Source organism: Uloborus diversus, chromosome 10 (assembly GCF_026930045.1).
Source record: "Uloborus diversus isolate 005 chromosome 10, Udiv.v.3.1, whole genome shotgun sequence".
Classification (NCBI taxonomy): domain Eukaryota; kingdom Metazoa; phylum Arthropoda; class Arachnida; order Araneae; family Uloboridae; genus Uloborus; species Uloborus diversus.
In genome coordinates this window covers 73,819,018-73,831,961 of record NC_072740.1, presented here as the reverse complement: position 1 = coordinate 73,831,961, position 12,944 = coordinate 73,819,018, and the positions used below count along the sequence as shown (strand labels likewise).

At 31.6% G+C, this 12,944-nt stretch overlaps 1 protein-coding gene across 1 annotated transcript in view; it reads right to left on the bottom strand.

Annotated features, from left to right (window-relative positions):
• LOC129231535 (uncharacterized) overlaps positions 1–12,944 on the bottom strand; it is a 242,663-nt gene that overhangs the window by 44,410 nt on the left and 185,309 nt on the right. The window contains exons 13-14 of the mRNA XM_054865877.1: positions 4,479–4,658; positions 3,206–3,343 (exon numbers count right to left, since the gene is read on the bottom strand). Coding sequence (XP_054721852.1) covers positions 3,206–3,343; positions 4,479–4,658 — 318 coding nt within the window. The remainder of the gene's footprint in view (positions 1–3,205; positions 3,344–4,478; positions 4,659–12,944) is intronic.

Here is a 12,944-nt window from a genome sequence, read left to right as displayed (position 1 = left end):
CCAATTTGCTTACTTATTTCTACATTATCAGATGCATATAAATTCTTTGGTTTCTCAGAAGAAGTGCTTGAAACATCTGATTGCAATTCACTATCAATGTCCCTTAACATTTTGATTGGCAAACTTGTCTAATTTATTCTCTGCACTTGAGTTCTAACTAAAATACTGCGGTTTTTTAAGAACTAAAAAGGTTTCTAACCATTGTTTTATGAAGTTGAAGTAACTACTTTGCATCTTTCTACTTTTAAAAAAATTAAGGAATAAGATGTGAAGTGGTATAATCTAGCGAAATGAAGAGAAAAAAAAGTCGGTGTCAATGTGTGCAAACATTATAAGACGAACAATAAACGACTGTTAATGACGCTAAGTACTGCTTAAAGGAGAAAATAAGCATGGAGGTAAATGAAAAAATGACCATTAAAAGAGCAAGATCATTAATGCACAAACACAATGAGCATACTTGATACTAACGCAAATTTGCTACTTAAACACGTAATATTGGACCTTATATTTACATGGTTAATATTTAGCTATTCATTAAATTCTAAGACTACATATCTACAAAAAAAAACTTTATTTGTTATTTAAAATTTAATCATAATATTAGAATATTTGAGAAATTACTGAATTTTTAAAATACTTTTCAATTAAATATTTACCCAAAATAAAAAGTAAGTTAAATACTCAATAAATGTTCAAACATTTTTTGACCTTCTGAATGTTATTCATAATCACAAATATGTTAACATACACAAAACAATTTTTTTCTTAGTTTTTGCATTCAGGGGAAAACCGCACAAGCTTTTAAGTTATTGGTAATTTGATTATACTCAGCGTTTTAACTTTTGGATAAAATAGGAAAAATATGCAGGCTACTACACAGCATTTCATTCTTCTTTGTGTCCTTATATTAAGGAGTTAGGAAAGAACTTATTAATAAGAAATGTCGTGCTAGATCTTGGCCTCACAAGGCACTTTTCATTTCGTTCACCGATTTCGTTTTATATTGGCAAAATAAAACAGCTGTTAGCAAAGGAATGCGTGCAATCTGCCATCTTTAACACGATTCATCACAATTAATCACAATTTAATCACAACACGAAGGCATTTTTTATTCATGTCTATGAGTGCTTCATTAAATCTAAAGTAGGAAACTTGAAGACAAGTTAAGATTGATGAAAATAAGATTTTTTTTAGCATTTTAACAACATAAAGTTTTTTTATGTGTGCAATAAAAGCAGACGTAGTTCTATCTCAGCAAGAGAAAATAGCCCTTAAGAGAAGAAAAATAAATATTTAGAAATGTACGTTTGTTTTGCATAGTATAGAAATAAAGAATGCTTGATCAAAACTTTTAGATAAAAACGTCTCTTTTCTATTAATTATGAATATTAGGCGAATGGCTAAATTGCTGGTACAAAATACCACAATCTTCAAAGCGGTAGACTCGATTAATTCCTACGTTTATAGGCACAGTTGGGTGAGAAATTTACTGTAGGGGAACATGGGGCAAAGTGAAATGGTGAAATATTTACTTTGCTTTTAGCTCCACCTATCTGGAATTATTTTAACTATGTAGTACCATCTATAGTCCAGTCAAATCAGGAAAAAAAGATTAAAGCATTTGGTAATACAGGCAATTAAAAAAAAATTATACTCATATTGTGATATTTTGTTGTAAGTCAAAAATTATTTTTTTACAATAAAATGATAAAGTTCTTGTTATTAACAATTTAAATATTACTTAAGACCTCCTAACATTCAATGCAGTAGTAATTTAGTTAATACTAAGCTTATTTGAACTTTAAATAAATTGCACAATCAGTCAAGTACATACGGGGCAAAGTGAAATAGTTCGTTTCATTTACTCACTCAATCATTTAAAATAAATCACTTAGGTTTTCATTTATTAATTAATTTACATTCCTTCATTTATTAATTCACTTATTTATTCATTCATTCGTTTATTTTCTTTTTCATTCATTCTTTTACTCGTTCATTAACTTTTCTTTATACATTAATTGATTTATTCATTTAATTATTCGTTTATATATATTGTTTCATTTATTCATTCAACCTTTTATTTACTGATTCTTCTATCAAAAATATGTTTTATAATAGAATAGAAAATATTTCATTAGAAAAATATTTTATTTTTCACTTGTCCCATGAAAAAACGAGCTGATGTGTGCATCACATGACTTCCTTTTACTCCAATTTTAATGTCATTTTCCCACTAATGGCAATTTTAATGTGATTCAATAGTTTACTCTCTTAATATCACCAAGAGTGGCCAAACTGAAACAAGATTTAAAAAAAAAATCGCCAAATTTGTCGCCACTTTGGCGACGCAACTTGGCGATGCATCGCCAAGTGTCCGCCAAATCATAACACCACTTGAGTATACATCGAAATTAAGAATGATTTCCTCCAAAAAAGGGGCAAAAGACCCCTTTGGAAACACTCGAATGCAATCAAAAGGGGAGGTGCACAACTAGAACCCAGTAGGAGTCTACGTACCAAATTTCAACTTTTTAAGACATACCGTTCTTGAGTTATGCGACATACATACGCACATCCGCACATACGGACGTCACGAGAAAAGTCGTTGTAATTAACTCGGGGAATGTCAAAATTTATATTTCGGGTGTTTATACGTTCTTAGGCACTTATCCGTGTGTGGTCGGGTTGAAAAAAAAAAAAAAAAAAACTCAACATTAATTCGGGGATGAGCAAAATGGAAATTAAGGCCGAATTTTGAGTTAAAATTTTTTCGCGAATACAATACTTCCTTTTTTGTAAAAAGAAGTAAAAAAGGGAAAATTTTCCATTTTTTTGAAGACTCACATTTACTGCTAAAAATAAATAATAGTGTCAACGCAAGTTTTATTATAAAATACAATGTTCTTTCTTTATGTTCTGAAATTTTCAAAACAAATTCCCAATTTGTCCATTTGGAAAAAACTCAGTAATCTTAACCATTTCACTTAGCCCCACGTTCCCTTACCTGTTTCCGAGCTACGAAGAGTGCAAGAAAATAACCCATGAGCGAAAAATATAATTTTACAGCCACAAAATGGTACGACTTTGCAGTCCAATGTGATTTTTACTGCATTTTCAACATTTTATTTTCAATAACGCTACAGTAAGTAATTTACGAATTCATCAAGCAGAGTTTTATAACGCAGTTTGGTAAAATACTTACCATTCTCTCTCTATCTTTCAGAGCTATCTTCTCCATGTCCATTTTTTTGGCATGTTCTTTTAAAGTTTTATAGTAGCAGGCCTGTTTTGCTGCAATATCTTGCCGTCTGGTAAAAGGCTTGAGAACTTCAAATGAAGTCTAAGAAATACAATGGTTATTGTCACTGTCAAAAAACTGTAGCAATCAATCATGAAAACTGTGCGCTATAGCATCTGTCGTTTTAAAATGTAAAGTGACTGCACAGTGCACACAATATACAGTAGATAATAGGGTAAATGACTAGACTACTAATACAAAACCAACCTGCCAATTACTGGTTGGGTGCCCATAACTAGTCATTTACACTGCATTGCTATCAGGTGAAAAGCAATTCAGTTTGTTTAGAATCACAAAAACTAAGCTTACCATTAGGTGCGTGTAGTTTTCACAATTGAATCGTTCTCTGATTGGAAAATAATTTTTCCTGTCGCCTTTCTTAGAAAGAAATCGCTTTCGTGAAAAATATATTGGAGTCGATACTGAAATCGTGTTGTCACATTTTAACAAATTTCCACGGGAATCAATTAATTATTATAGCAGAAATTTCCTTTTGAATGCCTGTAGGTTAGAAAGTAATGTTCACAAGGGGAGTAAGACCCCGGCTAAATGACAAGAGTTTGAATAATTTTCAGCTGAATACTTCTCAAAATTTTGCAAGACGGCAAATTATTGGAGAACGCGATAAAAAAACTTAAATTATACCTCGCTCAATCACTATGAAGTTATGAAAGTAACCATTTTTTACTTATACTGTAATGTATACGGTACCTGGTTCACATGATATTTACACAATACAACTCGTACGCAAGTGTCGTATATTTCCAGTCGGGAATGGTCTGGCATCTGTGACTGAGCAGGAAATTTTATTATTTTTTAAGTACTCGTTACAACTTAAATTCCTACAAAGGTATCACAGATGAGAAAAATAATTTCATATAAATAATCATTGTTACACTTCAATTATTGTTACACTTCATAATTTGAAGAATGGTTTTGAAACTATCTCTTATGTATATTTGCATACAAATTTCGATATTTAGTGGCAGACTTTTGGTAAGAATTCTAAACTTAATTGCAAGAAGGCACTTTATAAAGTTTACAAATTCATTATATTATTGCAATGTATTCGATTAATATTGCTTTTACACAAACTTAAGTAATGCAAAATTCGGGAACCAACTATAATTACATTAATTTGAAAAACAAAACAAACTAACGTTAAAAGAGTATTTACTTGAAATAAATGATCGACATCGAAACACAGTTTAGCAGCAGCTTTTAGTTGCCTCATGATGGATACTGTGTCATGTTTGGCAAGCAGAGCCCGTTCATTCATTTTTAAAATTGCCAAGGAAAATCGAAACAGAACTTTAGGTCCTTCCAGCAAAAAGCAATCCCAGATACGCAGCAGGGTCTAAAAGAGAAGAAAAAAATGTTTTTCTTTAAAAAATCAATGAAGATCCGTATTATTTTACGGACTAAGAAGTAACGCAGAGTACTAATTTTAGTGGATGTTCTGTAATAGCAATGACAAAGAATTAATTTTCAAATGAAAAAAAAAAAAATCAGTTTCCTAACATATCTAAATTATTTCTTGTTTATATTTTAAGTGATGTCATAAGTCATGACACAATTTATAATACAATATAAAATATGTATTCATAAACAACACCATTACTTTTATAATTGAACTTAATCCTAATAGTTTAGGCGGTTTTTAAACGTTAAGAAAGGAACCGTGATCTGAATTTCTTCATTTTAAAGAGTTTTCTTGAGGAGCAATTTTTCAGGCATTACTTTCTCCCATTCCTTTATTTTATTACTTACAAAAAAAAAAAAAAAAGGAAAAAAAATAACGTCCGGTATTCTTACTCTTATATGCTTTAAAATTTCTTATTGTTTCTAATTTGTATCACATTTCTTATGGAAGAATATTTTAATGAGAACTGATGGTTGATGTTCTAATTTAAGCATGATTTATATATTTTTTTAATCAGTCGGTCGCGATTATCATCTTATTTTTTAATGAAAATACAAGAGACTCTTGTGCTACGTTATTGAAATAAAATAAAATGAAACACAAATATTTTACTAAAATAATAAAATTCAGTTTCTACTACAAAATGTATTTTAAAACAAAATTTGATTTGAGTACCCTAGAAATTAAATTACAATAAGTGTGAGAAAAGAAATGATTTTAAGATACATTTTGAGAACAAATTAATGAACATCGAATCTGTTTCACAGAATTAGTTAAATATCCACATTATTTAACTAAAATAAAGTGAGCCCCTGGTATTTTACTAAAATAATAAAAGATAAGTTTCTACTAAAAAAAAAAAACTATTTGAAAACAAATTTTAAGTTAAATGTCGCAGGAACCCCTAATTACAAAATTTTTTTTAATGAAAATGAATAGATACATCTTTGGAAGAAATTAATGTGCATCGAATGCGTTTCACAGAATTGAGTAAATAAAGTAAATTGGAAAAAAAAAGAAAATAAAGTGTGAATGTTTGAAGGGAATTATCTGATCAAAATAGTTCGCAAATCAGTTGAGTAATTACTATAATTTTAAGGACATCATCAATGGCGATAACTTATATGTGCTGCAAGGCATGAGCCCACCCAGTAATTTCCTTTTCCAGGTCATTGAATTACCATACTTATGCTTTGTTAATTTTCTTATTATTCTTTAATTATTCTTTTGACATTCACATAATCTCCTTGAAAGACACTGAGTCTGTTAGAAACATAGGAGCAACGAAACTCCTTCAGAACTAGTTTCAAAAATACAAGAAGGGGAAAAAAATTGGTTTATTTGTGTTGTTTTGCGCTTTTGATTCGTAGTATTGTTAACAAACATTGATGCAGGGTAGCGGAGTTGGATGGAAAATCACCAACTTCGGCTCTTGGAACTGTAGAGCATTTATTTTCGACTCCGACTCTTCTACCTCAACATCAGTCCGACTAAAGATTTTGACTCCGCAACCAATGACAGGTAACAGAATCGAAGGAAATATGACTGACTTCAACTCTTAGCATTTTAAATCCTTCCACTCCCGACTCCGAATCCTTTATCCCAAAATCAGTTCAACTCCGAGCCCACATTTATGCACACGTAAAGGATAAAATACATGATGAAATTAACTCATTTTACACCATACCCCCCCTACTTCAAACTTTCCCTATTTGTTCCCTCAAATTCAAGAGAAAAGCGACTTATTAAGTAATCAAGAAACTCTTGTGCCTAACAGTTGCAGCCAAGGGACATCCCTTCCCAATATTTGCAAGAAAACTGTTAATGTAAGATCAGTTGGCAAAGAAGAATCTTTGGAAAGAATTGAAGAGGAAGTGAATGATGGGTAGAAAAACGTAACATGAATAAACTGGTATGCTACAGACGTCTGATACAATTCAATGGATCAAATTTCAGCAGGTGTCCCCATATGTTACTTCAGTACAATTAACATTGCACGGAAGTGCGTTCCAGTTTCAGAGAGCAATCCTGATAACCTTGCAAACTGATATTTGACAAATGTCGCTTTGGAAATTCCGTAATTTAATCATGCGAAAAATAGGACTTTGATATCGTATTAATTTATTGCTCAACTCATTAATATTTTTGTTGTGATTTTTAATACATCGTCATGGATGACTTGAGTTTCAGAGGAAAAAAAAAACATAAAATAATACATATAAATTTTATTTAACTTTTGTCTCATCTTCCCGTGGAAAAACATTTAAAAAATATTTGCTTGGAAACCAGTTTTTACATCTTTTTCTATGTAAAAGTCACGCAACAGAAATTATATACAGGCGTCCCTCTTATAACACAGTACTTCTACAACACGGTTTCGATGTAACACGGTACTTCTACAACACGGTTTTGATGTAACACGGTACTTCTACAACACGGTTTCGATGTAACACGGTACTTCTACAACACGGTTTCGATGCAACACGGTACCAAATTTGCGATTATTATAACATGGTTTCGATATTACACGGTACGAAACTTACTTCATGGTAGTATTTATACTTCATTTTAATGCTTCATGGTTTTGATAAGGCTTCATGGTTTTGACATGGTTTTGATAATATATCGAATGTTATATTTAAAAAAGACGGTATTTCATTTTTGTTTAATACATTCTGTTAATGGCTGTTAACTCTAATATGTTTTTACTTTGTTTTTATGAAACTTGGTTTCGATATAACACGGTACACATCCATTGATTTACATTATTTCTAAGTCTCGTATAACACGGTTTCGATATAACACGACACGTATTAACCTGATTTTTTTCATGCACATACATAATTAGTATTAAAAATAAGTAAAAATGTTAATTTTAAAAAAGTCTCGTACAACACGGTTTCGATACTACACGGAACGAATTAACCGTGTTATACGAGGGACACCTGTAAATGTTCTCACTTCTTTGTTAAAATTAATTTTCAAACAATTTGGCAAATTGTATGATCTGAGGTAAAGAGTGATATAAAACGTCGAAGTAAAATAATACTACTTCAACAATCATATATAAAGCGGGTAAAGTAAAATACAGTATAACTTCGATTTAACGATACCCGATTTAACGATTTCCTCAATTTATTGATACATTTCCCTGGTCCGGATTTGACTGCATTGAATGTCAATGTTCCTCGAATTAACGATATTCTTGATTTAACGATAACTTTTTCCAGTCCTTTGACCATCGTTAAATCGGGGTTATATTGTAGCTGTATTCTATTTTCTAATAACTTAGTTCTGTGAATTTTATAATTATGACTCCCGGTTATTGTCTTTGCGTGAGAAAGTAATCTGCTAAAAACATGTTTTTGATCACACAGTAAATGGCCAAATATATATGGCCACAGTGCTGGCCAAATTATTAGACTAAGACTGTTTTAAAAGCAAATTCTTTACTGATTACATAACTATAGACACATTAACGAACAGTGAAATAATTATCAATTTAGTATGCATTCCCTTGTTCCTGATGAGAATTTTAAGTTTTTTTGGCATACTTTTCACAAGGTTTACACCATTTCTTAACTTTTTAAAAAAGGAGGTAAAAAATTGTTTATACTCACTATTATATATACTCACATACACATACTCACTAATTACCTAAAAATAACTTTAAATATAACAGAACACTCTAATGAAAAGAACTAGTGAACTGTTTAAGCTGGCTGAGGTTATGTTCCTGGTAGGTAGATAAACAAAGCAGACAGTGCTACCACCTGCAAACATTAAATTATGCTAAAATAACGTAATAATCAGTGTACAGTATGTACTGTACTTTAACTGTAAAATAAATAGCATTTTAGTACAAATAGTGTACAAAAAACAAAAATAATAAAAACCTCTTTAGTCTAATAATTTGGCCAGCACCGTATATGTTATTGTGAAAGACCAAAACTGAAGAATGTCAACCTTCACAGGAAATGTTTGGTCTTTCGCCGATCTCTTTGCTATGTGAAAGTAGACATTCACTGATGACTAGTGACATTTGATATCTCTCTGTCTCTCTTTCTCTCTCTCTCTCTCTCTCTCTCTCTATATATATATATATATATATATGTTTGTGTGTGTGCGTGTGACCTGTTTTATAGAATGTAATTAACGGAGAAAAATGAAGTACATCTTGTTGTAAGAGAGGAAACTGTCCAAGTTTACCATTCTAAATACCAAGTGAGTTCACATATTATCTGGTACCAATATGTACTTCAACTTTTTTCCTAAAAGTTTATTCAAATCTTTTTGAATAGTTAATTTGTAGACTCCCTGCATAAATATACGTAAGAGCCCGCGAGACGGACCTTTATGCACGTACACATATTTTAATATATAGGGGAAAGTTGCCGTCAATGGACCACATAACAGTTTTCGATTTTCTTAGAAAGGAAATCTAACTCCAATTTCACGTTAATTATAGGAACAATTTCTCGGTATATTTCTCTTTTAATAATAATATTCACTTTCATGATAAATATACACAATAAAGAATGAAAATTAAAAATAAATATTTTTGCATGTGGTCCATTCATGGCAACCGGTTGCTAGGAATGGATCATCGAGTTTCCTTCGATAGACCTCATTCTCTAACTTACAAATATTTTTAACAGGCCATCAATAAACACTACAAATAGCAATAAGTTGCAGAAAAAGAGATTCATTTTCTAAAATGTTTTATTTTCGGATAAGGGGAACATCAAAAAACTCAGCACTCTCACAACACACAGCTGTTGTCCTCACACTTCGTTCACCACTTGATATTTTCCCAACCTGTGCAACACCATTCTTAGCTAATATCTTTTCAACCTCTTTTAAACCGTTGGGAGTTTTGTTGAATCCACTTTGAAAATTTTCGTTCGACGCAAGATTGTACTTGCTCTCTAAAATGTCAAAGAACTTATTGACCATTTTATTACTGAAACCAGAAGTTTAAGTCTCAAACTACCAGAGAATTTAGTACTAACAGACTTTTTCTCTCAATTAAATCTGTGGGAAACGTTATTTTTCGCATCCTCTTCAAAAGGCCAATCCCCCCAATTTTTCGGAAGCAATTCCAAAAACATTTTCTCTAGTTTCAAAATATGATTCACTAATTATATTCCTATTTCGGAAAACTTTTATCCTAGATTTCTACTAAGAGACTAAGGTAACGACAAAACTGTTTTTATCTTCCGTGCGACTGTTTAAAGTTGCTTTTGAGACTCGTTAAGGTCCATGCCACCATTTCTGTAAGCTACTGTAGCACGTTACATGCTCTAACTTGTCCACTGGCCATATTTTACTAATTTTCGCATTTTTCTGGAACAGCAAAAGTATTTGAAACTGTATTATTATGCTTTGAAGTTTTATTCGATTTTATTTTAAAAAAATGACTTGAAATTGTAATAAAGTAAAAGAGTTTTCATGAATTACTGAGAAACTTTTTTTCATTATTATCATATTTATTTTGAAACAATCGAGCAATTGTAATTAATTGAGCTGAAGTTACAACAATATTTGCGATTTTCCATGAATGAACCACTTCGTCAGGTGGTCCATTTGTGAAAACGTCTAGCGGTCGAGTGATAGCAACTGCGTTATTTTGAGTATTCTTACAGGTGTTACTGCTATGACGAATCATGGTGAAACATGAAGCATGGGGAATTGTACTTGAAAAGACACTCTTCTAAGTTTACTTTTAATTGATCAGTGATATTTAAGGCATGTTATAACCAAATGAAAATCTCAGTAATTAGTAAGATAATGGTAGAAATCTTATCTGACCGATTAACAATACGATGAAGTAATTTTAGATACTTGATAACTCTAAAGTAGATAGTTTTCAGACAAAGGAAGGTACTAAAACTAATTACGCGTCTGCACAAACTCTGGCACGGAAATATCTTCGCGGTCCGGTCATAGAACCGGTCCATTGACGGCAACCTTCCCCTATGGAAAAGGAAGGTTAAATTACGCGGCTAGCTTATGTAAGAAAAACCCCTGAAGAATCTCAACTGAGACTTTTCACTTCTTTTATTTTTTACACTATGACCTATCATCATGAGTTTCGTTTTCAATTTACCAAATAAAGTTCACTTTCATACTTTTCTCTGTAATTTTCGATTACAGAACAGTAATTTTCGTAGTAATCCTATTGAATAAAACACAAATTTGAGCCCACATTGCCTGCGTAGTCTAATAATTTAAATATGATAAGATTACCCAATTATTTTTTACCAGTAATATTTTTCTTACTTAAATGATAAAAAATTAAGACAAGAAAACCTACAACCTAAATTTATTGATTCATAGATAAATAAAGAACATAAACCAAAATTTTAAGTTTTGGAAAAAAAGACAAAATAGTTACTCTCTGAATTCCCTTGCAACGAAGCAAAATCCTACGCTGAAGCATTGTTCTTTTACTATGCACAATTTACAAAATAAGTGTAGTTGTTAACATTAACTCAATCCAACAGTAAAAGTTTTCATTATTTTACATATAAAGCTCCATTAACGTGAAAAAAAGACTGATTTTATGTTCGCAAAATTTAAAAATTCCAAATGTTTTTCGATTAAAAAATAAAAATAAAAGAAGTGCTAGTGAGTACAAAGAAAATGACTCTTTTGCCAAACAAAACAAAAAAAAAAAAAAAAAAAAAAAAAGAAAGAAAGAAAGAAAAGAAACCGCCTTTCCTTTTGGCTAAGTTAAAGAGCTTTACCTTTAAACGTACGGAAATGTTTTAAGCACAATTTCATTCAAAACTTTCGAATGAATAAAGGTTACAATGTTATGCCTATCTCCACTGATCATCGGATAATGTTACTAAATATTACGATTCAGAAACAGTATCTTCACTCCATCTTCGAAGAAAAAAGGTTGGGCCCGCCACATTGAAACCCAAGCCATAAATAAATTTATATCTTGATATCTTAACTGTATAAATTGTCCTTTGACTTTTTAATAATGGGTCTCCCCAATCACGGAAAAAAATCCTCTCTCGAAATGGAATGTCATTTCACTATACCCTTTAGCACTAGGAAACTAGATTACTCAAAGCGAAAAAAAATCTTCCGGACAAGTATTTTGCTTGTTGAGTGATACTTGTCATCTGTAGTAGCTTGAGGTTAAATGTCTACCGGATACGAGTCCCCGAGGCATCTTCATGCAAATAAGCAAAATGCTACTCATAGATAAGTAAGAACCGCAAATATATTTCTTTTTTTGATGGTAGGGTAGTTACATAATTAATATACTTTAATCCACGAGTGAATATTATTTTGTTACATGTTTGCCCAAGGAAGTCTTTATCAACCATATCTACAAACCTAAAAGCATTTGCATGTGTTTGATGTGCCGGGTGAAACAGATATCATATTTAGCCCACGTTTTTGAAGAAATGTTAGCCTTTCAGGATCTCAATCAGGCCAACGACTTAGGCGTCAAGTCAATGACTTAGGCGACGAAAGTAAAAAGAAATGCTTCGACGTGTTTCAAGAGTAGCAATGATCTCCTAACTGTTGGGCTCTGGTTAAAACAACTTTATGAGTTTAATAATTATCCCTTTTTCTTTGAAGGGGTTTCCTTAAGCACGTGGCCTGTTGCTGTGCTGCCATAAAACTGCGAAGAAACAAAGATTAGTAGGACTACGTAGGAGTGTGTTCGAGGTGTAATAAGTTTTTAAATGCTCCGCACACCGTGTAAGTCTTTTAATTTCATTCAGTGAATTTTTTATAATGATAAAGATTAGTAATATCATTAATATATAATAAGTAAATTTAACTATAATTTTACAGCCCCCCCCTCTCTCTCTATCTCTCTCTCTCTCTCTATATATATATATATATATATATATATATGTGTGTGTGTGTGTGTGTGTGTGTGTGTGTGTGTGTGTGCGTGTATGTTCCTTACACAAATTCACACTTTAATTGGGGTTTTTTTTTTTCAAATTCAGCACATGGGTCTTTTGATGCTCAGGAATTCACATGGGGTTTTCACGCCCCCTTTGGAGGGGAGAATCACCCCTAGGGGAGTTTCGCCAGAAAATCCGTGAAGCGGACTGTTTACGCCACATAATAACCTATTAATAATAATTACGCCTTATTTTGTCAATAATTTTTGATTTTTTAAAGAAATCCATACAGTTAAGTTTGTGAAACATTAAAATTTTAAGACTTTTTTACCCACAT